Source organism: Mus musculus, chromosome 6 (genome assembly GCF_000001635.26).
Source record: "Mus musculus strain C57BL/6J chromosome 6, GRCm38.p6 C57BL/6J".
NCBI lineage: Eukaryota > Metazoa > Chordata > Mammalia > Rodentia > Muridae > Mus > Mus musculus.
Window position 1 is genome coordinate 68,136,520 of NC_000072.6, and position 20,434 is coordinate 68,156,953.

A 20,434-nucleotide genomic window follows, 5' to 3' on the forward strand; every position below is an offset into this window, starting at 1 on the left:
GGAATTTATTGATGACTTACAGTCGGCAGCCGAATTCCCAACAATTGTTCAGTCGCAGCTGTGAATGGAAGTCCAAGGATCTAGCAGTTACTCAGTCTCACGCAGCAAGCAGGCAAAGGAGCAAGAGCAAGAGCAAGAGCTAGACTCCCTTCTTCCAATGTCCTTATATTGTCTCCAGCAGAAGGTGTAGCCCAGATTAAAGGTGTGTTCCACCACACCTTTAACCCCAGATGAAAGGCGTAGCCCAGATTAAAGGTGTGTTCCTTAAACTCGGAGATTCAATCTTCTGGAATCCATAGCCACTATGGCTCAAGATCTTCAAACCAAGATCCAGATAAGGATCTCCAAGCCTCCAGATAAGGGTCACTGGTGAGCCTTCCAATTCCGGATTGTAGTTCATTTCAAATATTGTCAAGTTGACAACCAGGAATAGCCACTACAATCCACCCCTTGTCAACTTGACACAAATAATATCTCATGTTCACATGAAACAATAACAAGGTTGTGAATACCCCTAACATGATATAACTATCCCTCGTACAATCGCAAACGCATTAGTAAATTTACAGTGAGCATTCATAGTACTTTATAATCCTCGTTTCTGCAACTGGTTACGTGGCCTTAATTGGTATTTATAACTACCTTCCTCTACTACCCATTCTGTATTTCCTTCACCTTCAGCCAGCACCTCAGCAGGTCTTGGCTCTTTTCCTGGAGGATTGACCCATACCTTCATTCCTGATGGGTCTGTGTCCTTTGTCATCCTGCTTGGATTAGGCTGTTGTAGTTTCCCATTGACTTTAATCACAGGACATGGTAGTACTAAGAGACGCCCTAAGGGATCTCCTACACTCCAGACATAATCTTGCTTACCACCATTGTGAAGAGGTAATCCAATTTCCCCATGGTAATCTGGATCTATCACCCCTCCTAACACTGTTATTCCTTTTTTAGCCTGTTGGTTTAAGGGCATTAGAAGCCCAAAATGACCAGGGGGAAGTCTGAGCTTCCAGTTCAATGAAATGTTTGTTGTAGCTCCTGGTAGGAGCACTCCCCTCTCTGGAGCCAAAACTTCTAAGCCAGCAGAACCTAGAGTTATGGGGACAGGAAGCAAAAATTTTCCTAGAGGGTCACTAGGAGTGATAGTAAGTGGAACTATTCCGTTTTCCACCCCTTGATTCCTGGACCCATGAATCCTGGCTATGGGTGAAACTGTACCATATATCGAGCGCTGATTCAAAGCATATACTGCCTTCTGAAGAACTCTGCCCCAGCCTTCCAAGCTGTTACCACCTAATTGGCGCTGTAACTGCGTCTTCAAAAGGCCATTCCATCTTTCTATCAGCCCAGCTGCTTCAGGATGATGGGGAATGTGGTAAGACCAGTGAATTCCATGATCGTGAGCCCACTGTCGTACTTCTCTGGCTGTGAAATGAGTTCCTTGGTCAGAAGCAATACTGTGTGGAATACCATGACGATAGATGAGGCATTCTGTCAGTCCGTGAATGGTGGTTTTAGCAGAGGCATTACGTGCAGGAAAGGCAAATCCATAACCAGAATAAGTATCTACTCCAGTAAGAACAAAACGCTGTCCTTTCCACGAAGGAAGTGGTCCAATGTAGTCAACCTGCCACCAGGTTGCTGGCTGGTCACCTCGAGGAATGGTGCCATATCTGGGGCTCAGTGTTGGTTTCTGCTGTTGGCAGATCTGGCAATCAGCAGCAGCTGTAGCCAGGTCAGCCTTGGTGAGTGGAAGCCCATGTTGCTGAGCCCAAGCATAACCTCCATCTCGACCACCATGGCCACTTTGTTCATGTGCCCATTGAGCAATGACAGGGATGGCTGGGGAGAGAGGCTGATTGTCCACAGAACGGGTCATCTTATCCACTTGATTATTGAACTCCTCCTCAGCTGAAGTCACCTTTTGGTGAGCATTTACATGGGACACAAATATCTTCACATCCTTTGCCCATTTGGAGAGATCTATCCACATACTTCTTCCCCAGATGTCTTTCTCACCAATTTTCCAATTGTGATCTTTCCAAGTCCCTGACCATCCAGCCAATCCATTGGCTACAGCCCATGAGTCAGTGTATAATCGTACATCTGGCCATTTCTTCTTGCAAACAAACTGTAATACCATGTGTACTGCCCGAAGTTCTGCCCACTGTGAAGATTTCCCTTCACCTGTGTCTTTCAAGGTTGTCCCAGAAAGGGGTTGTAATGCTGCAGCTGTCCACTTCTGGGTGGTGCCTGCATAACGTGCAGAGCCATCAGTAAACCAGGCTCTAGTCTTCTCCTCTTCGGTCAGTTGATCATAGGGAACACCCCATGAGGCTATAGGTGCATGCTTGGCAGCAGATGGCATTGTAACAGGAGTAGAAACCATAGGCATTTGAGCAACTTCTTCATGTAACTTGCTTGTGCCTTCAGGACCTGCTCTGGCCCGATCACGTATATACCACTTCCATTTGATAATAGACTGCTGCTGTGCACGTCCCACTTTATGACTTGCAGGGTCTGATAGTACCCAGCTCATGATGGGTAGTTCAGGTCGCATAGTGACTTGGTGTCCTATTGTCAGACGTTCAGTTTCCACTAAGGCCCAATAGCAGGCCAAGAGCTGTTTTTCAAAGGGAGAATAGTTGTCTGCAGATGATGGTAGAGCTTTGCTCCAAAATCCCAAAGGCCTTTTCTGTGATTCACCTACAGGGGCCTGCCAGAGGCTCCAAACAGCATCTCTATCAGCCACAGACACCTCAAGTACCATCGGGTCTGCTGGGTCATATGGTCCAAGTGGTAGAGCAGCCTGCACAGCAGCCTGGACCTGTTGAAGGGCCTTCTCCTGTTCCAGGCCCCACACAAAGCTAGCAGCTTTCCGAGTCACTTGGTAAATAGGCCTAAGTAACACACCCAAGTGAGGGATGTGTTGTCTCCAGAATCCAAATAGACCCACTAAACGTTGTGCTTCTTTCTTGGTTGTAGGAGGGGCCAGGTGCAATAACTTATCTTTCACCTTAGAAGGAATATCTCTGCATGCCCCACACCACTGGACTCCTAAGAATTTCACTGAGGTAGATGGTCCTTGAATTTTGGTTGGATTTATTTCCCATCCTCTGATACGCATATGTGTTACCAATGAGTCCAAAGTGGTTGCTACTTCCTGCTCACTTGGTCCAATCAGCATAATGTCATCAATATAGTGCACCAATGTGATATTTTGTGGAAGATCCAAACGATCAAGATCCCTTCTAACTAAATTATGACACAGGGCAGGAGAGTTAATATATCCTTGAGGCAAAACTGTGAAAGTATACTGTTGGCCTTGCCAACTGAACGCAAATTGCTTCTGGTGGTCCTTATGGACAGGTACTGAGAAGAAGGCATTTGCCAGATCAATAGCCGCATACCAGGTGCCAGGAGATGTGTTAATTTGCTCAAGTAACGAAACTACATCTGGTACAGCAGCTGCAATTGGAGTTACCACCTGATTTAGTTTTCGGTAATCAACTGTCATTCTCCATGATCCATCTGTTTTCTGCACTGGCCAGATAGGAGAGTTAAATGGAGATGTGGTGGGAACCACCACCCCTGCATCTTTCAAGTCCTTGATAGTGGCAGTAATTTCTGCAATGCCTCCAGGAATACGATACTGTTTTTGATTCACTATTTTCTTTGGCAGAGGCAACTCTAAAGGCTTCCATTTGGCCTTTCCAACCATAATAGCCCTCACTCTACAGTTCAGGGAACCAATATGAGAATTCTGCCAATTTCTGAGTATATCTATCCCAATTATACATTCTGGAACTGGGGAAATCACCACAGGATGTGTCCGGGGACCTACTGGACCTACTGTGAGTCGGACATCAGTCAAAACTCCATTAATCACCTGCCCTCCATAAGCCCCTACTTTAACTGGAGGGCCACAATGTTTCTTGGGATCCCCTGGGATCAGTGTCAACTCAGAACCAGTATCCAGCAGACCCCGAAAAGTCTGATTATTTCCTTTTCCCCAGTGTACAGTTACCCTTGTAAAAGGCCGTAGGTCCCTCTGGGGAAGAACTGGAGAAAGGGTAACAGCAAAACCTTTGAGTGTCTTATCAAGATCCTTCCTCAGCGGAACCTGGCCACCCCTTCATTCAAGGGGTTCTGGATCTGCAAACTGTCTCAAGTCTGGAAATTGATTCACTGGCCGAGATTGCTGTTTACCACGATCTAATGTAGCCTTTCTTTCATTTGGCTGTTTACCACGATCTAATGTAGCCTTTCTTTCATTTGTTTGAGAATTTTTCTGCTTATACAGATCAAACAAATATGCAGTAGGCTTCCTATGTATTTCATTCCTGGAAACACCATGATTGGTTAGCCAGTACCAAAGGTCCAACCGAGTCATGCCATTATAAATTTCACCTCTCCTGTGCTGACCATTACTGGGTATGTTATTATAAACATTCTGTTGTCTACGCTGTCCATTATAACTAGAATCACCTTGTCTCGGGCGATTCAATGCTGCCACCTGGCCCTTGTTACCTCGGAATCCAACTAAACCCAGTGAATTTAATTCATCTAATTGAGCAGAAGCATCTCCAATGCTAAGATCTGGCACAAGGAAAAGGGAAAGAACAAAACCCTTCAAATGTGCTGGTGCCCCTCTCACCAATTTGCGTCTTATAGAGCTGGTGAAAGGCATATCTTCTGGACCTTCCCATTGTGGACAATTATGCTTTACACAATATATCCACTCTAGCATTGCAATTTCCCTAAGTCTTAAAATCCCTTCATCAACACTAAGCCATGGAATATCAGGCATCTCCAAGTCATTTCCAGTAGGCCATCTTTTGATAAACACCTCAGCCAACCATTCAAACAAACTTTTGACACCTTTTTTAACTATGCGAGCTTCCGTATTAAACCTAGAATCTCTACTCAGAGGACCCATGTCAATAAACTCAGCCTGCTCTAGTTTTATGTTCCTTCCACCCTTATCCCACACCCTTAAAATCCATTCCCACACATATTCACCAGGTTTCTGCTTGAATGAATTAGCAAACTCATTAAGCTCCTTAGTAGTGTAGCGAATTTCCTCATGGACTACACTTTCTACCTCCCCTCTAGGAGCCTGTTTTGCTTTGAGTCTGGTTACAGGTCTAGAAGAAACTATTGGTGGGCCGTGAGCAGACTCTGCAAAATTAATTTCCTCATGTGGGGAAGGCATTATTTCAAGAGGTGGGGCTGAGGGTACTACTTCCTCAGGTGGGGCAAACCCTTGAGAATCTGAGGATTCAAAATTCTCAGCTTCAACATGGTCTTCCCACACATCCCCATCCCATGTTGTAGGATCCCATTCTTTGCCAATTAGAGCCCTTACTTTAACTGTCGACACACTCTGAGGCTGAGACTTGAATTTTCGCTGTAGTTCAGCCAACCTTACAATGAGAGTTTCTGTTTGATTTTCTGCAACTTGAGCTCTATTGCTACAAGAGAGAAGATTCTCCTCAAGGACACACTTAGCAACTTTTAGATCGTTTACTTGTGTCTGGAGCCTTTCGATTTTATCACACAACTCCTTCCTTTCATTCATCATTTTTTCCACAGATACTAAGAGCAGCCAGCCAGTAAAATCATTTTTCGATTTTTTCCCCATCTTGTAGAAAGCTTTGTGCACTGAATCACCTAATTCATTAAGAAAATCAAGGGCATTAGCTTCTTTAAGTTCGGAATATAGTTTCAACCATGGGTCTTCAAAATTCTCTGAGCTCCCAGGAGGGAGAGAATCTGGAGAGGTTTCAATAGTTGAAAGTGCTGGTGGATCAACAAGCCAATTCCAGAATTTTAAAAGATTCATCCTTGTACTTCTGTTACTCTAGAACCACTCCTGGTACCAACTTCTGTATTAGTCAGGGTTCTCTAGAGTCACAGAACTTATGGATAATCTCTAAATAGTAAAGGAATTTATTGATGACTTACAGTCGGCAGCCGAATTCCCAACAATTGTTCAGTCGCAGCTGTGAATGGAAGTCCAAGGATCTAGCAGTTACTCAGTCTCACGCAGCAAGCAGGCAAAGGAGCAAGAGCAAGAGCAAGAGCTAGACTCCCTTCTTCCAATGTCCTTATATTGTCTCCAGCAGAAGGTGTAGCCCAGATTAAAGGTGTGTTCCACCACACCTTTAACCCCAGATGAAAGGCGTAGCCCAGATTAAAGGTGTGTTCCTTAAACTCGGAGATTCAATCTTCTGGAATCCATAGCCACTATGGCTCAAGATCTTCAAACCAAGATCCAGATAAGGATCTCCAAGCCTCCAGATAAGGGTCACTGGTGAGCCTTCCAATTCCGGATTGTAGTTCATTTCAAATATTGTCAAGTTGACAACCAGGAATAGCCACTACAGTAAATTAAAAAGATGGGACAGAATATAATGTGAAGAATAATATATGAATGAAGTAAATAGTTATTATATATTAATTTGAATACATAATATATGAATTATTATTTGACATAAATATTTCAAAATTTAAAAAAACAATATTACATATACACAAAGACTCCACTCTGCTTACATGATAGATTCACAGTGCAAATGGATACAGAATGGGAAGTCATTCATCAAGGGCAAAGGATTGACATTCCCAGAAGACTAGACACTTCCAGGAGCTTTAAAGGTGACTCAGTAGTTAAACATACTTAGAGTGTATATTTCATAATTCTACATTTTTAATGTGGAATGTCGGGATACTGTGTTGTATTTAGCGTTGCTAAGAGTTACAATATTTCTCTGAGAAGAGAAGACTGTACACTCCTACCTGAAACTACCTTAGATCATCCTAGATCATCCTTCGATCATCCTAGGTCATCCTTGTCTTTAAAAGTAGAAATATCGGGGGGGGGGGAGAGGAGAGGGGAAAGGAGGGGAGGGAAGAGGAGGGGAGAGGGAGAGAGGGGGCAGACAGAAAGAGAGAGAGAGAGAGAGAGAGAGAGAGGCAAAGAGAGTCAGAGAAAGAGAAAGACACTGAGAGGCAGAGACAGGGATTAATCAGAATGAGAAGAGGGATAAAAGAAAGTTTTGAGAATATAACCTAAAGGACACAATGAACTCAAGAACAATATATGCATGTGGCTTCTACTCAATGATCAGGAATTAACAAATGGGACCTCATAAAATTGCAAAGCTTCTGTAAGGCAAAGGAAACTTTCAATAAGACATTAAGTCAACCAACAGATTGGGAAAAGATCCTTACCAATCCTAAATCTGAAAGACCGCTACGATCTGATATATACAAAGAATTCAAGAAGTTAAACTCCAGAGAACTCTATTAAACCCTATTAAAAATGGGATACAGAGATAAGCCAAGAATTATTAACTGAGGAATACTAAAAGGCTGAGAAGCACCTAAAAAATTGTTCAACATCCTTAGTCATCATGGAAATGAAAATCAAAACAATCCTGAGATTCAACTTCACACCAGTCAGAATGGCTAAGATCAAAAACGCAGGTGACAGTAGATGCTGGCAAGGATGTGGAGAAGGAGAAACACTCCTCCATTGCTGGTGGGACTGCAAGCTGGTAAAACCACTCTGGAAATCATTTTGGCAGTTCCTCAGAAAATTGGACATAGTTCTACCTGAAGATCCAGCAATACCATACCACTCCTTGGTATACACCCAGAAAGGTGCTCCAACTTTAATAAGGACACATGATCTATGTTCCTCACTACCTTATTTATAATAGCCAGAAGCTGGAAAGAACTCAGATGTTCCTCAACAGAGGAATGAATACAGAATATGTGGCACATTTACACAGTGGAGTACTACTCAGAAATTAAAAACAATGAATTCATGAAATTCTTAGACAAATGGATATATCTGGAGGATATTATTCTGAGTGAGGTAACCCAAACACAAAAGAACACACATGATATGCAATCAGTGATAAGTGGATATTAGCCCAGCAGTTCAGAATTCCCAAGATAAAATTTGAAAAACAAATGAAACGCAAGAAGGAAAACCAGAGTGTGGACACTTTCCTTTTAGAAGGGGGAACAAAATACTCATGTAAGGAGTTACAGAGACAAAGTTCAGAGCAGAGAATGAAGGCATGACCATCCAGAACCTGTCCCACCTGGGAATTCATCCCATAAAAAAACCACCAAACACAGACACTATTCCAGATGTTAACAAGAGCTTGTAGACAGGAGATTGATATAGCTGTCTCCTGAGAGGCTCTGCCAGTGCCTGACTAATACAAAAGTGGATGTTCACAGTCACCCATTAAATGGAGCACAGGGTCCTCAATGAAGGAGCTAGAGAAAGTACCCAAGGAGCTGTAGGGGTTTGCAGCCCCCTAGGAGGAACACCAATGTGAACTAACTAGTAACCCCAGAGCTCCCTGGGACTAAACCACCAATCAAAGAACACAAAGAGAGACTCATGGCTCTAGCTACATAGGTAGCTGAGGATGACCTAGTGGGTCATCAAAAGGAGGAGAGGCCCTTGGTTCTGTGAAGGTTCTATGCTCCAGTATAGGGGAATGCCTGGTCCAGGAAGCCAGAGTGGATAGGTTGGGGAGGAGGGGGAGAGGAGAGAGTAAAGGGGATTTTCAGAGGGAGAACTAGGAAAGGGGATAATATTTGAAATATAAATAAAGAAAATATCTAATTTTTAAAAATTAAAAAAAGAGAATATAACTTAAAGGACACAATGAACTCAAGGACAACATATGCATGTGTAGAAAATCACCAAAATACTTTTGAATGTTGTTTAATATCTGTTATTGTCAAATTTTATAGTACCTCCCATTCTTTTGACTCAAAATATTCTTACAGAATTAGAATTTATATGTTTATAGAATAATTTGTTTTTAATGCATTTTCTTGATCATATCATTGAATGATTATCTTGTCAAGAATGACTGTCAGAACATTCTTAGGGTTGAGATCATGCTTTAGTGAAAAAACCCTTTTAAATATTGATATCAGAAGGTATGTGTGTTTTCTAGTTCTGTAAATTAAGACAGAATCCTAGCATATTTTCCATAGGATTTATATATTCTCTAATAAACGCATATCTGACACTTTCATAGGAAGTCATGTACTTGTGCACCCAGTACCCTCATCAGTAATCCATAATTTGACAGTGATGTTCTATTTGTCCAGGACTGAAGTTATGAATATGTTTTCCATCATTTTGTTCACAATGATGGTCCTTATGTCTACCTCTTCTCAAACAGCTGAAAATTTCAGTAAAAAAATACATCCTGTAGGGAGATCCATCCATTCTAGCCTGAGATCAAAGGTCAGTTGTAGTTTTGCCTTCATTGTCAGTAGTCCCTCTGTTAAAATATTACAATTGGGGTAGTCTGCCTTGTTCCTGGGACTTCAGATATTCTGAATAGCTGATAAAAACAGCAGAGACGAGCAAGGGGAACACAGGAGGAACAACTCCTTAATGGGACAATATATATTTTCTTCCCAGACTGCCCTCTGTGTATTCTTCTGGAGTACCCTCAATTGATAGTCTGCTTTCAGAGCTTTCAAAGCTGCTGAGAAAAAGACACCTTATACTCTTTCTTTCTCTCTCTTTATTTATCATGCTTCCATTACCATTTGTGGGTTTTTTTTTTCTTATTTTTGCTGAAGTGCTAACCTCCATGGTTCAATTAAAATTTATGGTTTATTTTTTCTTCTTTTTTTCCCATCTCTTTTGACAGCATCTGATATACATAATTTGCTTATAATGTTCTTTGACTCTTAAATTATTTTCAAAAATGTTAATGTGATTTATATTGATTTTATTCAAAAGACAATGTTTACTACTAGAAGATAGTCTGTAGCTAGCTCCTATGTCCATTTGGATGAAATGGCCTCTAGAGGATTATAGAAACCAGTCAAACAGTATTTAGCATTCTTAGCTTTCATTGTTCCTCTCAAGTTGTGGACAGAGACATTTTTCTTAATCATGTGGTAGTGATCCTCAGGGCAATCAGGGGTAAGGATTTTGGCTTTAAGGATTCTCAGGATTTTATCACAAGTGACACAACAGGTCTGTACCACACCACATGAGTCCTTCAGTATTACACCTATTTGGTAAGTAGTCTTGTCTTTCTTGGCTAGATTATGAATCTGTTTCTTTACCTATTCAGATGTGAATTTTAGCCAGTTGGTGATACTAAGTTAGTATCACAGTACCTACTGGTATAGTAGAGGAACTACCAGGGTCCTATGAGTGACCCATGATAGTGATCTGCAGAAAAGAAAGACTCCTAAATTATTAGTTAAGTTATAATTCAAGTCTGATTTTAACTATTTTATTAACAAGTCTTCAAATAAATAAAAGACCACATAGTCCTCACATTCATTCCACTTTCTACTCTCTACAATCCTTGCTTATATTTTCTCATTGCAATCATGCTTTTCCAGTATAGGGCAGTCACATAAATAGGTACAACTGGCCAGTGAATTTGGGGAATGTATATGACCATGTTTTACTGTACATGTGTATGAAATTATTATGGAAAAATATTAGAGGGTGCTGTAGCTGTGGCACACACTGCTACCAATCTTCCCAAAACTTTTCTGCTGAAGAGAAGAAAGAGGTAACATCAGGAGCTATGCAGTGATCATTCAGGAATCCAAGACTAAACTTCCAGGTTTTCTGTACCAGAGCAGGGAGGGGCCAATGGCCTAGGACATCATCTGAGGTGGGGCCTAGAATTTCTGTATGGTCTATTATTTGTAATATCTAGTGAGTGAGCTAACACAGAAGAAAAAAATCCAAGCCATCTTTGTTTGAAACAGACTTAAAACAGTTTACAACTTTAGGTTCATGTTCAGTAACCTGTTTAATTATCCAAGATATTCTATGTATTGAAACATAGAGGCTCCTTTTGCAATATACACTAATTAATGCAGGTATATATAACTGTTCAAAGTGCTGACAACAAGAGACTGAGTGCCAAGCTCTAAATGTCACAACACTGAACACTCATGTGTCAGTCGAGAAGAGAGTGGACAAGAAGCCAAACACAAAGAACCCCTCCAGCTCAGTGCTATAACTGATGCTTTTTTCCTATGCTTAAGAAAGAAAACAAAATTCTTAAAATTTCTGAAAGAAATTGCTATAAATTCTTTGACATACCTTTCCTGCCATTTCTTCAGCACATGTTACTCAATGTTGTTTTAGCAACAGCCAAATTAATACCATTTGATTTCTTCTCCTGATTTTTTCAAGTATGTTATTATCGCTTCAAAGTCTACAGTAGGCACTTACAGTGTTTATCAAATGCAGATGTGCAAACAGATCCATACTCTAGAATATATCTGTGTCAAAACACTGTGGGGTTTTGATCCTGACTAATCTGCCTTCAGATGAGTTGGTAATTACCACTGAATATTTCAGAGAGTAGTACAGGAATCCTACTGAATTCCTGGAATGCTAAATACTCAAGCAATGTGGCTAACACAATGAAGCAATAACTCACATATTGGGAAAATATTTGCATATGAATATTAAGATGGGGCTAGTATTCAACTTCAAATTTGACTGCAGACAAGTCAAAAGTAAGAAAATACAAATTTATTTTTTAATGGGCAATTGACCTGAAGGTCACATTTCTCAAAAAAGGACAAGTGGCCAGCTTCTTCTTCTTTTTTTTTTTTTTTCCTTTTTTTTTTATTACGTATTTTCTTCAATTACATTTCCAATGCTATCCCAAAAGTCCCCCCAAACTGAAGATGACTTCCAGAGTGCAAGAGAGAGGTAAAAGGAGATTGTTAGTGCAGTAATATTGGAGAAAAATGGGGTGAGGGTAAGCAACAAACTTTTTTTATTTGCAATAGTGCTCATTTAAAACCTTACTAAGGGACTGAGATGGTGACTCTGTAGTTAAGAACACTGACTGATCTTCCAGATGACCTGACTTAAACTCCCAGGATCTACATAGTAGTTCACAATCATCTTCAGAGCTCATTTTCAATTCCAGGGATCATGACACACTCTTCTAGCCTCTGCAGGTTAAAACCCATGCAAGTGTTTCTTTAATCACACACACACACACACACACACACACACACACACACACACACACACACAAAACAAACCCACACATATACATAAAATTAATATTAAAAATAAGAACTATTAAAATGCCATTGTGGCATTTTAGTCTCAAAATGTTTTGAGACAATAGTAATAATTCAAAGACAGATGGATCTCTGTGAGTTCCAGGTTAGTGAGAGTTATATTGTGAGCACCTATATTAAAAAAACATTATTCTATGAAGGCCTACACTCCGCTATGTACCACTGGTAGGCGGAAGACACCCAGAGGTCTGCCTGCCTCATGCCCTGCCCTCAGAGGGAGACAATACAAAATGAAAAGGTATGGTAGAGAGTGGGAGAGAAAGAGAATTGGATCAGTTTTAGTAATATGAACAAAGGAAGAACTGGAGATGTGCACATGGAGAAGAAAAGCCTGATGTGAATATCCTGTCCTGGCACCTGAGACAAAGGTTGATTGTCTTGGCCTGTAATAGCTCTGAGGGCCATGTTTGGGTCTGTGGCCATGCAACGTAAGGGGGTTGTATCAATATTGATGTGCAATACTATAAGCAAAAAATATGTGCACATCTTGTTATATGCTGGCACCTCTGACTACTTTTGGGTAAGATCTGTACTTGGTCCTGGTAGCACTTTAGAGCTGGCTCTGTTGGTTAGGAAAATGAAAAGCCATTCTGAGGGCATGATCAAGGGAGAGCTGCCCTGTCCCTCATCTGCCACAAGGTGGCTTGGCCATAGGAGAGATGTAAAAACAAACCTGAGAGTACACCTCACATCAGTCAGCAAGGCTAAGATAAAAAACTCTAGTGACAGAAGATGCTGGGGAGGACGTGAGGAAAGAAGAACTCTCCCCCATTGTTGGTGGGATTGCAAGCTGGTAAAATTACTCTTGAAATCAGTCTGGCAGTTCCTCAGAAAGTTGGACATTGTATTACTGAGGATCCAGCTATACCATTCCTTGGCATATACTCAAATGATGTCCCAATATATAACAATGACACATTCTACACTGTGTTCATAGCAGCCTTATTTATAATAGCCAGAAGCTGGAAAGAACCCAGATGCCCCTCAACAGAGGAATGGATACAGAAAATGTAGTATATTAACACAATGGTATACTACTCAGTTATTAAAAAAAATGATGTCATGTAACTATTAGGCAAATGGATGGAAATAGAAAATACCCTGAGTGAGGTACCTAGTCACAAAAGATCACACATGGTATGCTCTCAGTGAAAAGTGGGTATTAACCGAAAAGCTCAGAATACCCAAGATACAGTTCACAGAGCACATTAAAGTCAAGAAAAAGGAAGACCAAAGTGTGGGTGCTTCAGTCTTTCTTGGAAGTGGAAACAAAATACTCATAGTAGGAAATATGGAGACAAAGTATGGAGCAGAGACTGAAGGAAAGACCATCCAGAGACTGCCTCACCTGGAGATGCATCCCATATACAGTCACTGAATGCAGACACTATTGTGAATGCCAAGAAATACATGCTGACAGGAGCCTGATATAGCTTTCTCCTGAAAGGCTGTGCCAGAGCCTGACAAATATAGAGGTGGATGCTAGCAGCCAACCATTTGACTCATCTCAGTGTCCCCAATGGAGGAGTTAGAGAAAGGACTAAAGGAGCTGAAGGGGTTTCCAACCCCATAAGTAGAACAAGAATGTCAAACAACCAGAAAAACCCTAGAGCTCCCAGGGTCTAAGCCACCAACCAGGGATTACTAATGAAATGACCTATGGTTCCAGCTACATATATAGCAGAGGATTTCCTTGTTTAAGGACAATATGAACAGAGGCCCTTGGTCCTGATAAAGATCAATTCCCCAGTGCTGGAGAATGCAAAGGCAGGGAGAGCAGGAGCGGGAGAGTAGATGTCTTAGTTAGGGATTTACTGCTGTGAACAGAAAACCATGACCAAGGCAAGTCTTATGAAAACCAACATTTAATTGGGGCTGACTTACAGGTTCAGAGGTTCAGTCCATCACCATCAAGTTTGGAGCACAGCAGGTATAGTGCAGGAGGAGCTGACAGTTCTATGTCTTCATCCAAAGGCTCCTAGTGGAAGACTGACTTCCAGGCAGCTAGGGTGAGGAACTTATACCCACACCCACAGTGATACACATACTCCAACCAGGTCACACCTCCAAATGGTGCCACTCCCTGGCCCAAGAATAGATAACCATCACAGTAGGTAAGTAGGTGGGAGAACAAGCTCATAGAAGCCGTGTGGGGGGGGGGGGCGGAGGGGGGAGGTGGGTTGGGCATTTTCCAGGGATTGTTTGACCTGGAATGGGGATAACATTTGAACTACAAATAACAAAAATATCCAATAAAAAAAGCGAGTCAGACTTTTTCCTATTGCCCATTGACAACTTTAGCAGATGAGAGAGCTGGCTCCAAGATCGTGAGAACCAGAGTGCTCATCCCATTCATCACCAGCTTCAGCACTCAAGAAATAGGTCCTCCAGGTTGCCTAATGGTGTGAGTATAGCTTAGCTCGCCCTTTGGGCATGAAAGCAAGACAGTTGTTCCCAGTCTTTGCTTCTAAGGCAATGAATGGATGATCTAACCAGTGCTGGGAAGTTCATCCTGGCCCTATGGGTACAGAAAACCTGACAGATAGAGCAATTCAGCTACCAATCAGGTCTTGAACCAGGCCCACCCTAATATCGTCTCTATCTCAGAACTGCTGGAGTGCATGAAGGGACTATTCCTCCTGATCCAAAGGTGCAAGAGCTCTATGATATAAGTAACAACAGAATATCTGAGTAGAGTCCTAGTGAGGAACAAGTATTGATAGTATAGCAAAAGCCAGAGGCCTTGAACCAGACTAATGACTCAATGCAGTGAACATTTGCAGGTAAAGATGTATAGACAAAAGTATATACTGTATGATGCACTATAACAAACTGTTGCTTCCACAACAAGCTTTTTTTTAAATTTTTAATCTTTATTTTTTCAAGGTTATTGAAAAGATTGCATGGTTCTGTGTGACTATCTAGTGGTGCATTTTCTTTAGATCCTGTAGGTCTCTATTCACACAGATTCAAGTTTCACAATGGAATTCATCTGCCACTAATATTGGCAGTGAGGTCTGAGTTAATTTTCTACAAACATGAAATGAAGTTTGTCAAGTGACCTTTGAGTGTGGGATTTTTAACTCTCTAGGTACTTTTTAAAATAACTCTATCAACCAGGAGATTTGCATATTGCTCCCTAGGGACAACCTCTTCTTGCAAGTGCAGGGTAAAAGCTCACTCCTCTTTCTGTCTTGATTACTTTTGACTCTCCATATCAAGTTCGCAGAATGAGGTTCTCTGCTCAGCTTCTGGGGCTGCTTGTGCTCTGGATCCCTGGTAAGGGGACAAAGATGAAGAAGGAGAATTTTGAGGGAGGGGGATTTCTGAGACATGATGATAAATATGTATATTTTGTCTATGTATGAGATATACAGTTCTGTTCTCCAGTAAAGGACTTGTGAGGTTCAAAGTGTGAAGAGATTAAAATCTGTTTTTCTGTGACAACTCTGACAGGTTCCAAAGCCAAAAGTCAAGGTGAATGCTAGAATGAAGACTCTCTGTGCTTCCTCTACATGCATATTTCATGTGGAGCACTTTTAGAGTATGAGTGAAAGACATGAACACAATAAGTAGAAAAAAATAAAGGAAGGAAATTCACTTCATTGTATCATTTTTTTGTACATAACCAATTAATTCTCTTATTGCAGGATCCACTGCAGATATTGTGATGACGCAGGCTGCCTTCTCCAATCCAGTCACTCTTGGAACATCAGCTTCCATCTCCTGCAGGTCTAGTAAGAATCTCCTACATAGTAATGGCATCACTTATTTGTATTGGTATCTGCAGAGGCCAGGCCAGTCTCCTCAGCTCCTGATATATCGGGTGTCCAATCTGGCCTCAGGAGTCCCAAACAGGTTCAGTGGCAGTGAGTCAGGAACTGATTTCACACTGAGAATCAGCAGAGTGGAGGCTGAGGATGTGGGTGTTTATTACTGTGCTCAACTGCTAGAACTCCCTCCCACACTGATACAGCCCTGAACAAAAACACCCCTGCCTCAGTTGACAAAGCTGCCAGTAAGTTCTTTGTTTTGGGTGTAACATGATGTTTCCAGCATGGGAAAGTGAATATTTTTTTTTAAGAGATTCTTGTTTTCCTCTGAATTTCACCTAAGAAAAATGAAGCCCTAGGAAATGAAACATTCCATGAGAGTTCATGCTTGAAGAAGATGCAGCAACTTCTCTGCAGTGATGATATTTCATAAAATGCCTTACTCGATAGGAACAAGTGCACTCAGTTATGATTAGTGGTAGGTGGGACCACACCTTAGCCAAGACGACATCAATGTGCATATTGGTGGCCTTATATTTTATCTTCAATCTCATTTCAGGACTCGTCTAGTTCTCTGGATGTATTTGTCCCACCTTCCAATGTATCCAGATTAAATAACTTTTTTCTGACTTTTACTTTCATGTAAGCTTATTGATAACATGTTGCTATGCCAGGCTTGGGAAACATTTGTTGATTCCATGTGATGCACCAATAGAAAATGATGTAAGACTTTGTAAGAATTAGATGTTGAAAGAGTCAAAGTAGTGAGTATATGAGTCCTTAGAACAAATGGAACCTATGCATTCAGGAATTATTAACTAGAATATACATAGAATAAAACATATAACAAAATTAATCAAAAAATCTAACAAATGGATCCATAATGTAATCATTAATAAACAGATTGCTATGAAAAGTTAAAATACAAAAAAAAAAAATTAGCAACTACTGGCTCTCCCCCCCCCCTTGGCTTTTTGAGACAGGGTTTCTATGTATAGCCTTGGCTGTCCTATAACTCACTCTGTGCACCAGGATGGCCTTGAACTCAGAAATCTGCCTGCCTCTGCCTCCCAAGGGCTGGGAATAAGGGCATGCACCACCACCACCTGGCTAACTACTGGCTCTTATGATCTTTATACCCCTCTTCTGTAATAATGGTCCCTGAGCCTTGGAAATGCCAGGTGATATAGATGCCTCATTTTAGGCTGAGCACAGCAATTATAATTACTCATGTACTCATATATTTATTATACTGTCGCTCAGTCACCATTCACTAAACAAAGAATCTTTTCTCATTTATTTATTTATTTATTTATTTATTTATTCATTTATTTATATTAGATATTTTCTTTCTATACATTTCAAATGCTATCCCTAAAGTTTCCTATACCCTCCCTCTGCCCTGCTCTCCTACCCACATACTCCCATTTCTTGGCCCTGGCATTTCCCTGTACTGGGGCATATAAAGTTTGCAATACCAAGGGGCCTCTCTTCCCAGTGATGGCCAACTAGGCCATCTTCTTCTACATATGCAGCTAGAGATATGAACTCTGGGGGTACTGGTTAGTTCATATTATTGTTCCACCTATAGGGTTGCAAACCCCTTCAGCTCCTTGGGTACTTTCTCTAGCTTCTCCATTGGGGGCCCTGTGATCCATCCAACAGATGATTGTGAGCATCCGCTTCTCTATTTGCCAGGCACTGGCATAGCCTCATACAAGACAGCTATAACAGGGTCTGTTCAGCAAAGTCTTTCTGGCATATACCCAGAAGAAGTTTCAACTGGTAATAAGAACACATGCTCCACTATGTTCATAGCAGCCTTATTTATAATAGCCAGAGCTGGAAAGAACCCAGATGTCCCTCAACAGAAGAATGGATACAGAAAATGTGGTACATTTACACAATGGAGTACTACTCAGGTATTAAAAACAATGGGTTTATGAAGTTCTTGGACAAATGGTTGTATCTGGAGGATATCATCCTTAGTGAGGTATCCCAATCACAAAAGAAGTCATTAGATATGTACTCACTGATAAGTGGATATCAGCCCAGAAACAGAACACCCAAGATATAATTTGCAAAACACAAGAAAATCAAGAAGAGGGAAGACCAACAGGTGGACACTTCATTACTCCTTAGAATAGAGAACAACCTAACCATGAACAGAGTTACAGAGAAAAGTTTGGAGCTAAGACGAAAGGATGGACTATCCAGAGACTACCCCACCTGGGGATCCATCCCATAATCAGCCACCAAGCCCAGACAAAGAAACTTTTCTAATGAGGTCTGAAAGCTGTGCTAATCTATATGTTGAGAATTATAATTTTGGAGGATTGTTTTACACTGAGTCAATTTTGTAAAATAATAGTAGTAAGTTGTGACTTTGGTGCTGTGAACTCCTAAACCTTTTGTTTTGGGGAAGATTTGCAGTACCATTCATGTGTTGCTTCCTGTGGGTAAGGTCTTAAACCTAGTTTTGAAAAGCTGTGGGATAACCCATAACATCTGTGTCAATCTTAGTCACATGATCAAAACTTACATCTTACATGCAAAGTCATTATTGCCGTTCACAGGGTTCACAGCAGCTGCATAGGACTGCCCATTTTTTCCCCCTTACCTGCTCATAAAACACCCTTTGGTACTATGAAATCTATCCACCAGTATCTCCCTTGTCTCTAGTTAATACTGACTAGAATTTTTACATCCTTTGACAAATGTGTGTGGTACATATATAAATAGCATTTCACTATAAAATTCTGCTTGGGAACTCTCTTAATTAGAATACTATACTTGTGATAAATGTCATGACTAAAAGTAGTTAAAAATGAGTGGGTCAGAATCCATGATGGTGTAGAGAAGGCATGCTTGCCAGAGGAGAGCACACATGTTAACTGTATGTAGAAAGTAAAGAACAAAAAAAGGAATTATGTGTATCTTTAAGATTCCAGAGTTTGCCGCCAATTACATGCTTCTGTTAGCAAGGCCCCACGACCAACTGGTACAGTGACAGCAACTGGAGAGCAAGTATGATGGTTTGTATATGCTTTGCCCAGGGAGTAGCACTATAGGAGGTATGACCTTGTTGGAATGGGCATGGGCTTAAGACCCTCATCCTACCTGCCTGGAAGTCAGTCTTCCACTCACATCCTTCAGAAGAAGATGTAGAACCCTAATCTCTGCCTGCTCCATGTCTACCTAGATGCTTCCATGCTCCCCCACCTTGATGATAATGGACTAAACCTCTGAACCTGTAAGCCATATCCAATTAAATGTTGTCCTTCATAAGACTTGACTTGGTCATGGTGTCTCTTCACAGCAGTAAAACTCTAAGACACCAAATTTTCCAATAATTGAATTTCTTTACTGTATTCTCATCCAAACCACCACAGCAGTCAAGAACAATGAAAATCACATGTGTTTTTGGGGGGATCTTCAGTATACTAAACAGCTTCAGTATCTTGAAGGAAAAGAATACAATCCTGTCACAGGGCTTTTTCCTTTTGCTACCTAAAGCTTTTGGGTTGAGTATTCTGCCCTATGCAGTGTAAGTCTATTTAAATTCTTTTATACCAGTAATATCAACATATATGAAAATTATCAAATAATATATTATTTTATGGCTGTTTAAAACATCCTCTTTTTTTCTTTTATTGGTTATTTTTTTATTTACATTTCAAATGTTATCCTCTTTCTTGGTTTCCCTTCCAGAACTGCCCTCCCCCATTCCCCATCCCACTGCTTCTATGAGGGTGTTCCCCCACCTACACACACACTCCCAGATCCCAAACCTGGCATTCATCTATACTGGAGCATAGAGCCTTCATAGGACCAAGGGCCCCTCCTGCCACTGATGCCCTAAAAGGCCATCTTTTGCTGCATATTTGCCTGGAGACATGAGTTAGTCCATGTGTATACTCTTTGATGATTTCATCCCTGGGAGCTCTGTGAGGTCTGGTTCATTGATATTGTTGTTCTTCCTATGGGGTCGCAAACCCATTCAGTTCCTTCAATCTTTTCTCTAATTCCTCCATTAGGGTCCCTGTCCAATGGTTGGTTGACTGCAAGCATCCACCTCTTTATTTGTCTGACTCTGGCAGAGCCTCTCAGGAGACAGCCATATCAGGCTCCTGTCAAGCAAGCACTTCTTGGCATCCATAATAATGTCTAGGTTTGGTTACTATAGGTTTGTATATAGGGGATGGATGTCAGTGTGGGATAGTCTCTGGATGGACTTTCCTTCAATCTCTGCTCCATTCTTTGTTTCTGTATTTCCCCCTGTGAGTATTTTGACACCCTCACCCTTCATTTACAACACCCTTAATGTTAGTTTTATCTTCCACAACACCCTCCTCAACACCATGTAGGATCTTTCCTTCCCTTTCTCACTCCAACATTTCATTCTTAGTTAAGATTCAACAACTACTCCAAGTTAAGCACATAACTTTCTAGGTTACCTTAAGCAATACAATCCTTTCCTGATACATGGATATAATGGGAAATTTTATCATGTCCTTTTCCTTTAT

General features: G+C 41.1%; 1 pseudogene and 1 further gene; both read left to right on the forward strand.

The window, feature by feature from the left end:
- Window positions 1-20,434, forward strand: part of Igk (immunoglobulin kappa chain complex) — a 3,171,119-nt gene that overhangs the window by 580,884 nt on the left and 2,569,801 nt on the right.
- Igkv2-116 (immunoglobulin kappa variable 2-116) lies at window positions 15,366-16,098 on the forward strand (annotated as a pseudogene). The gene is given in 2 exon segments: window positions 15,366-15,414; window positions 15,879-16,098. Coding segments are annotated over 2 exon segments (269 nt in total).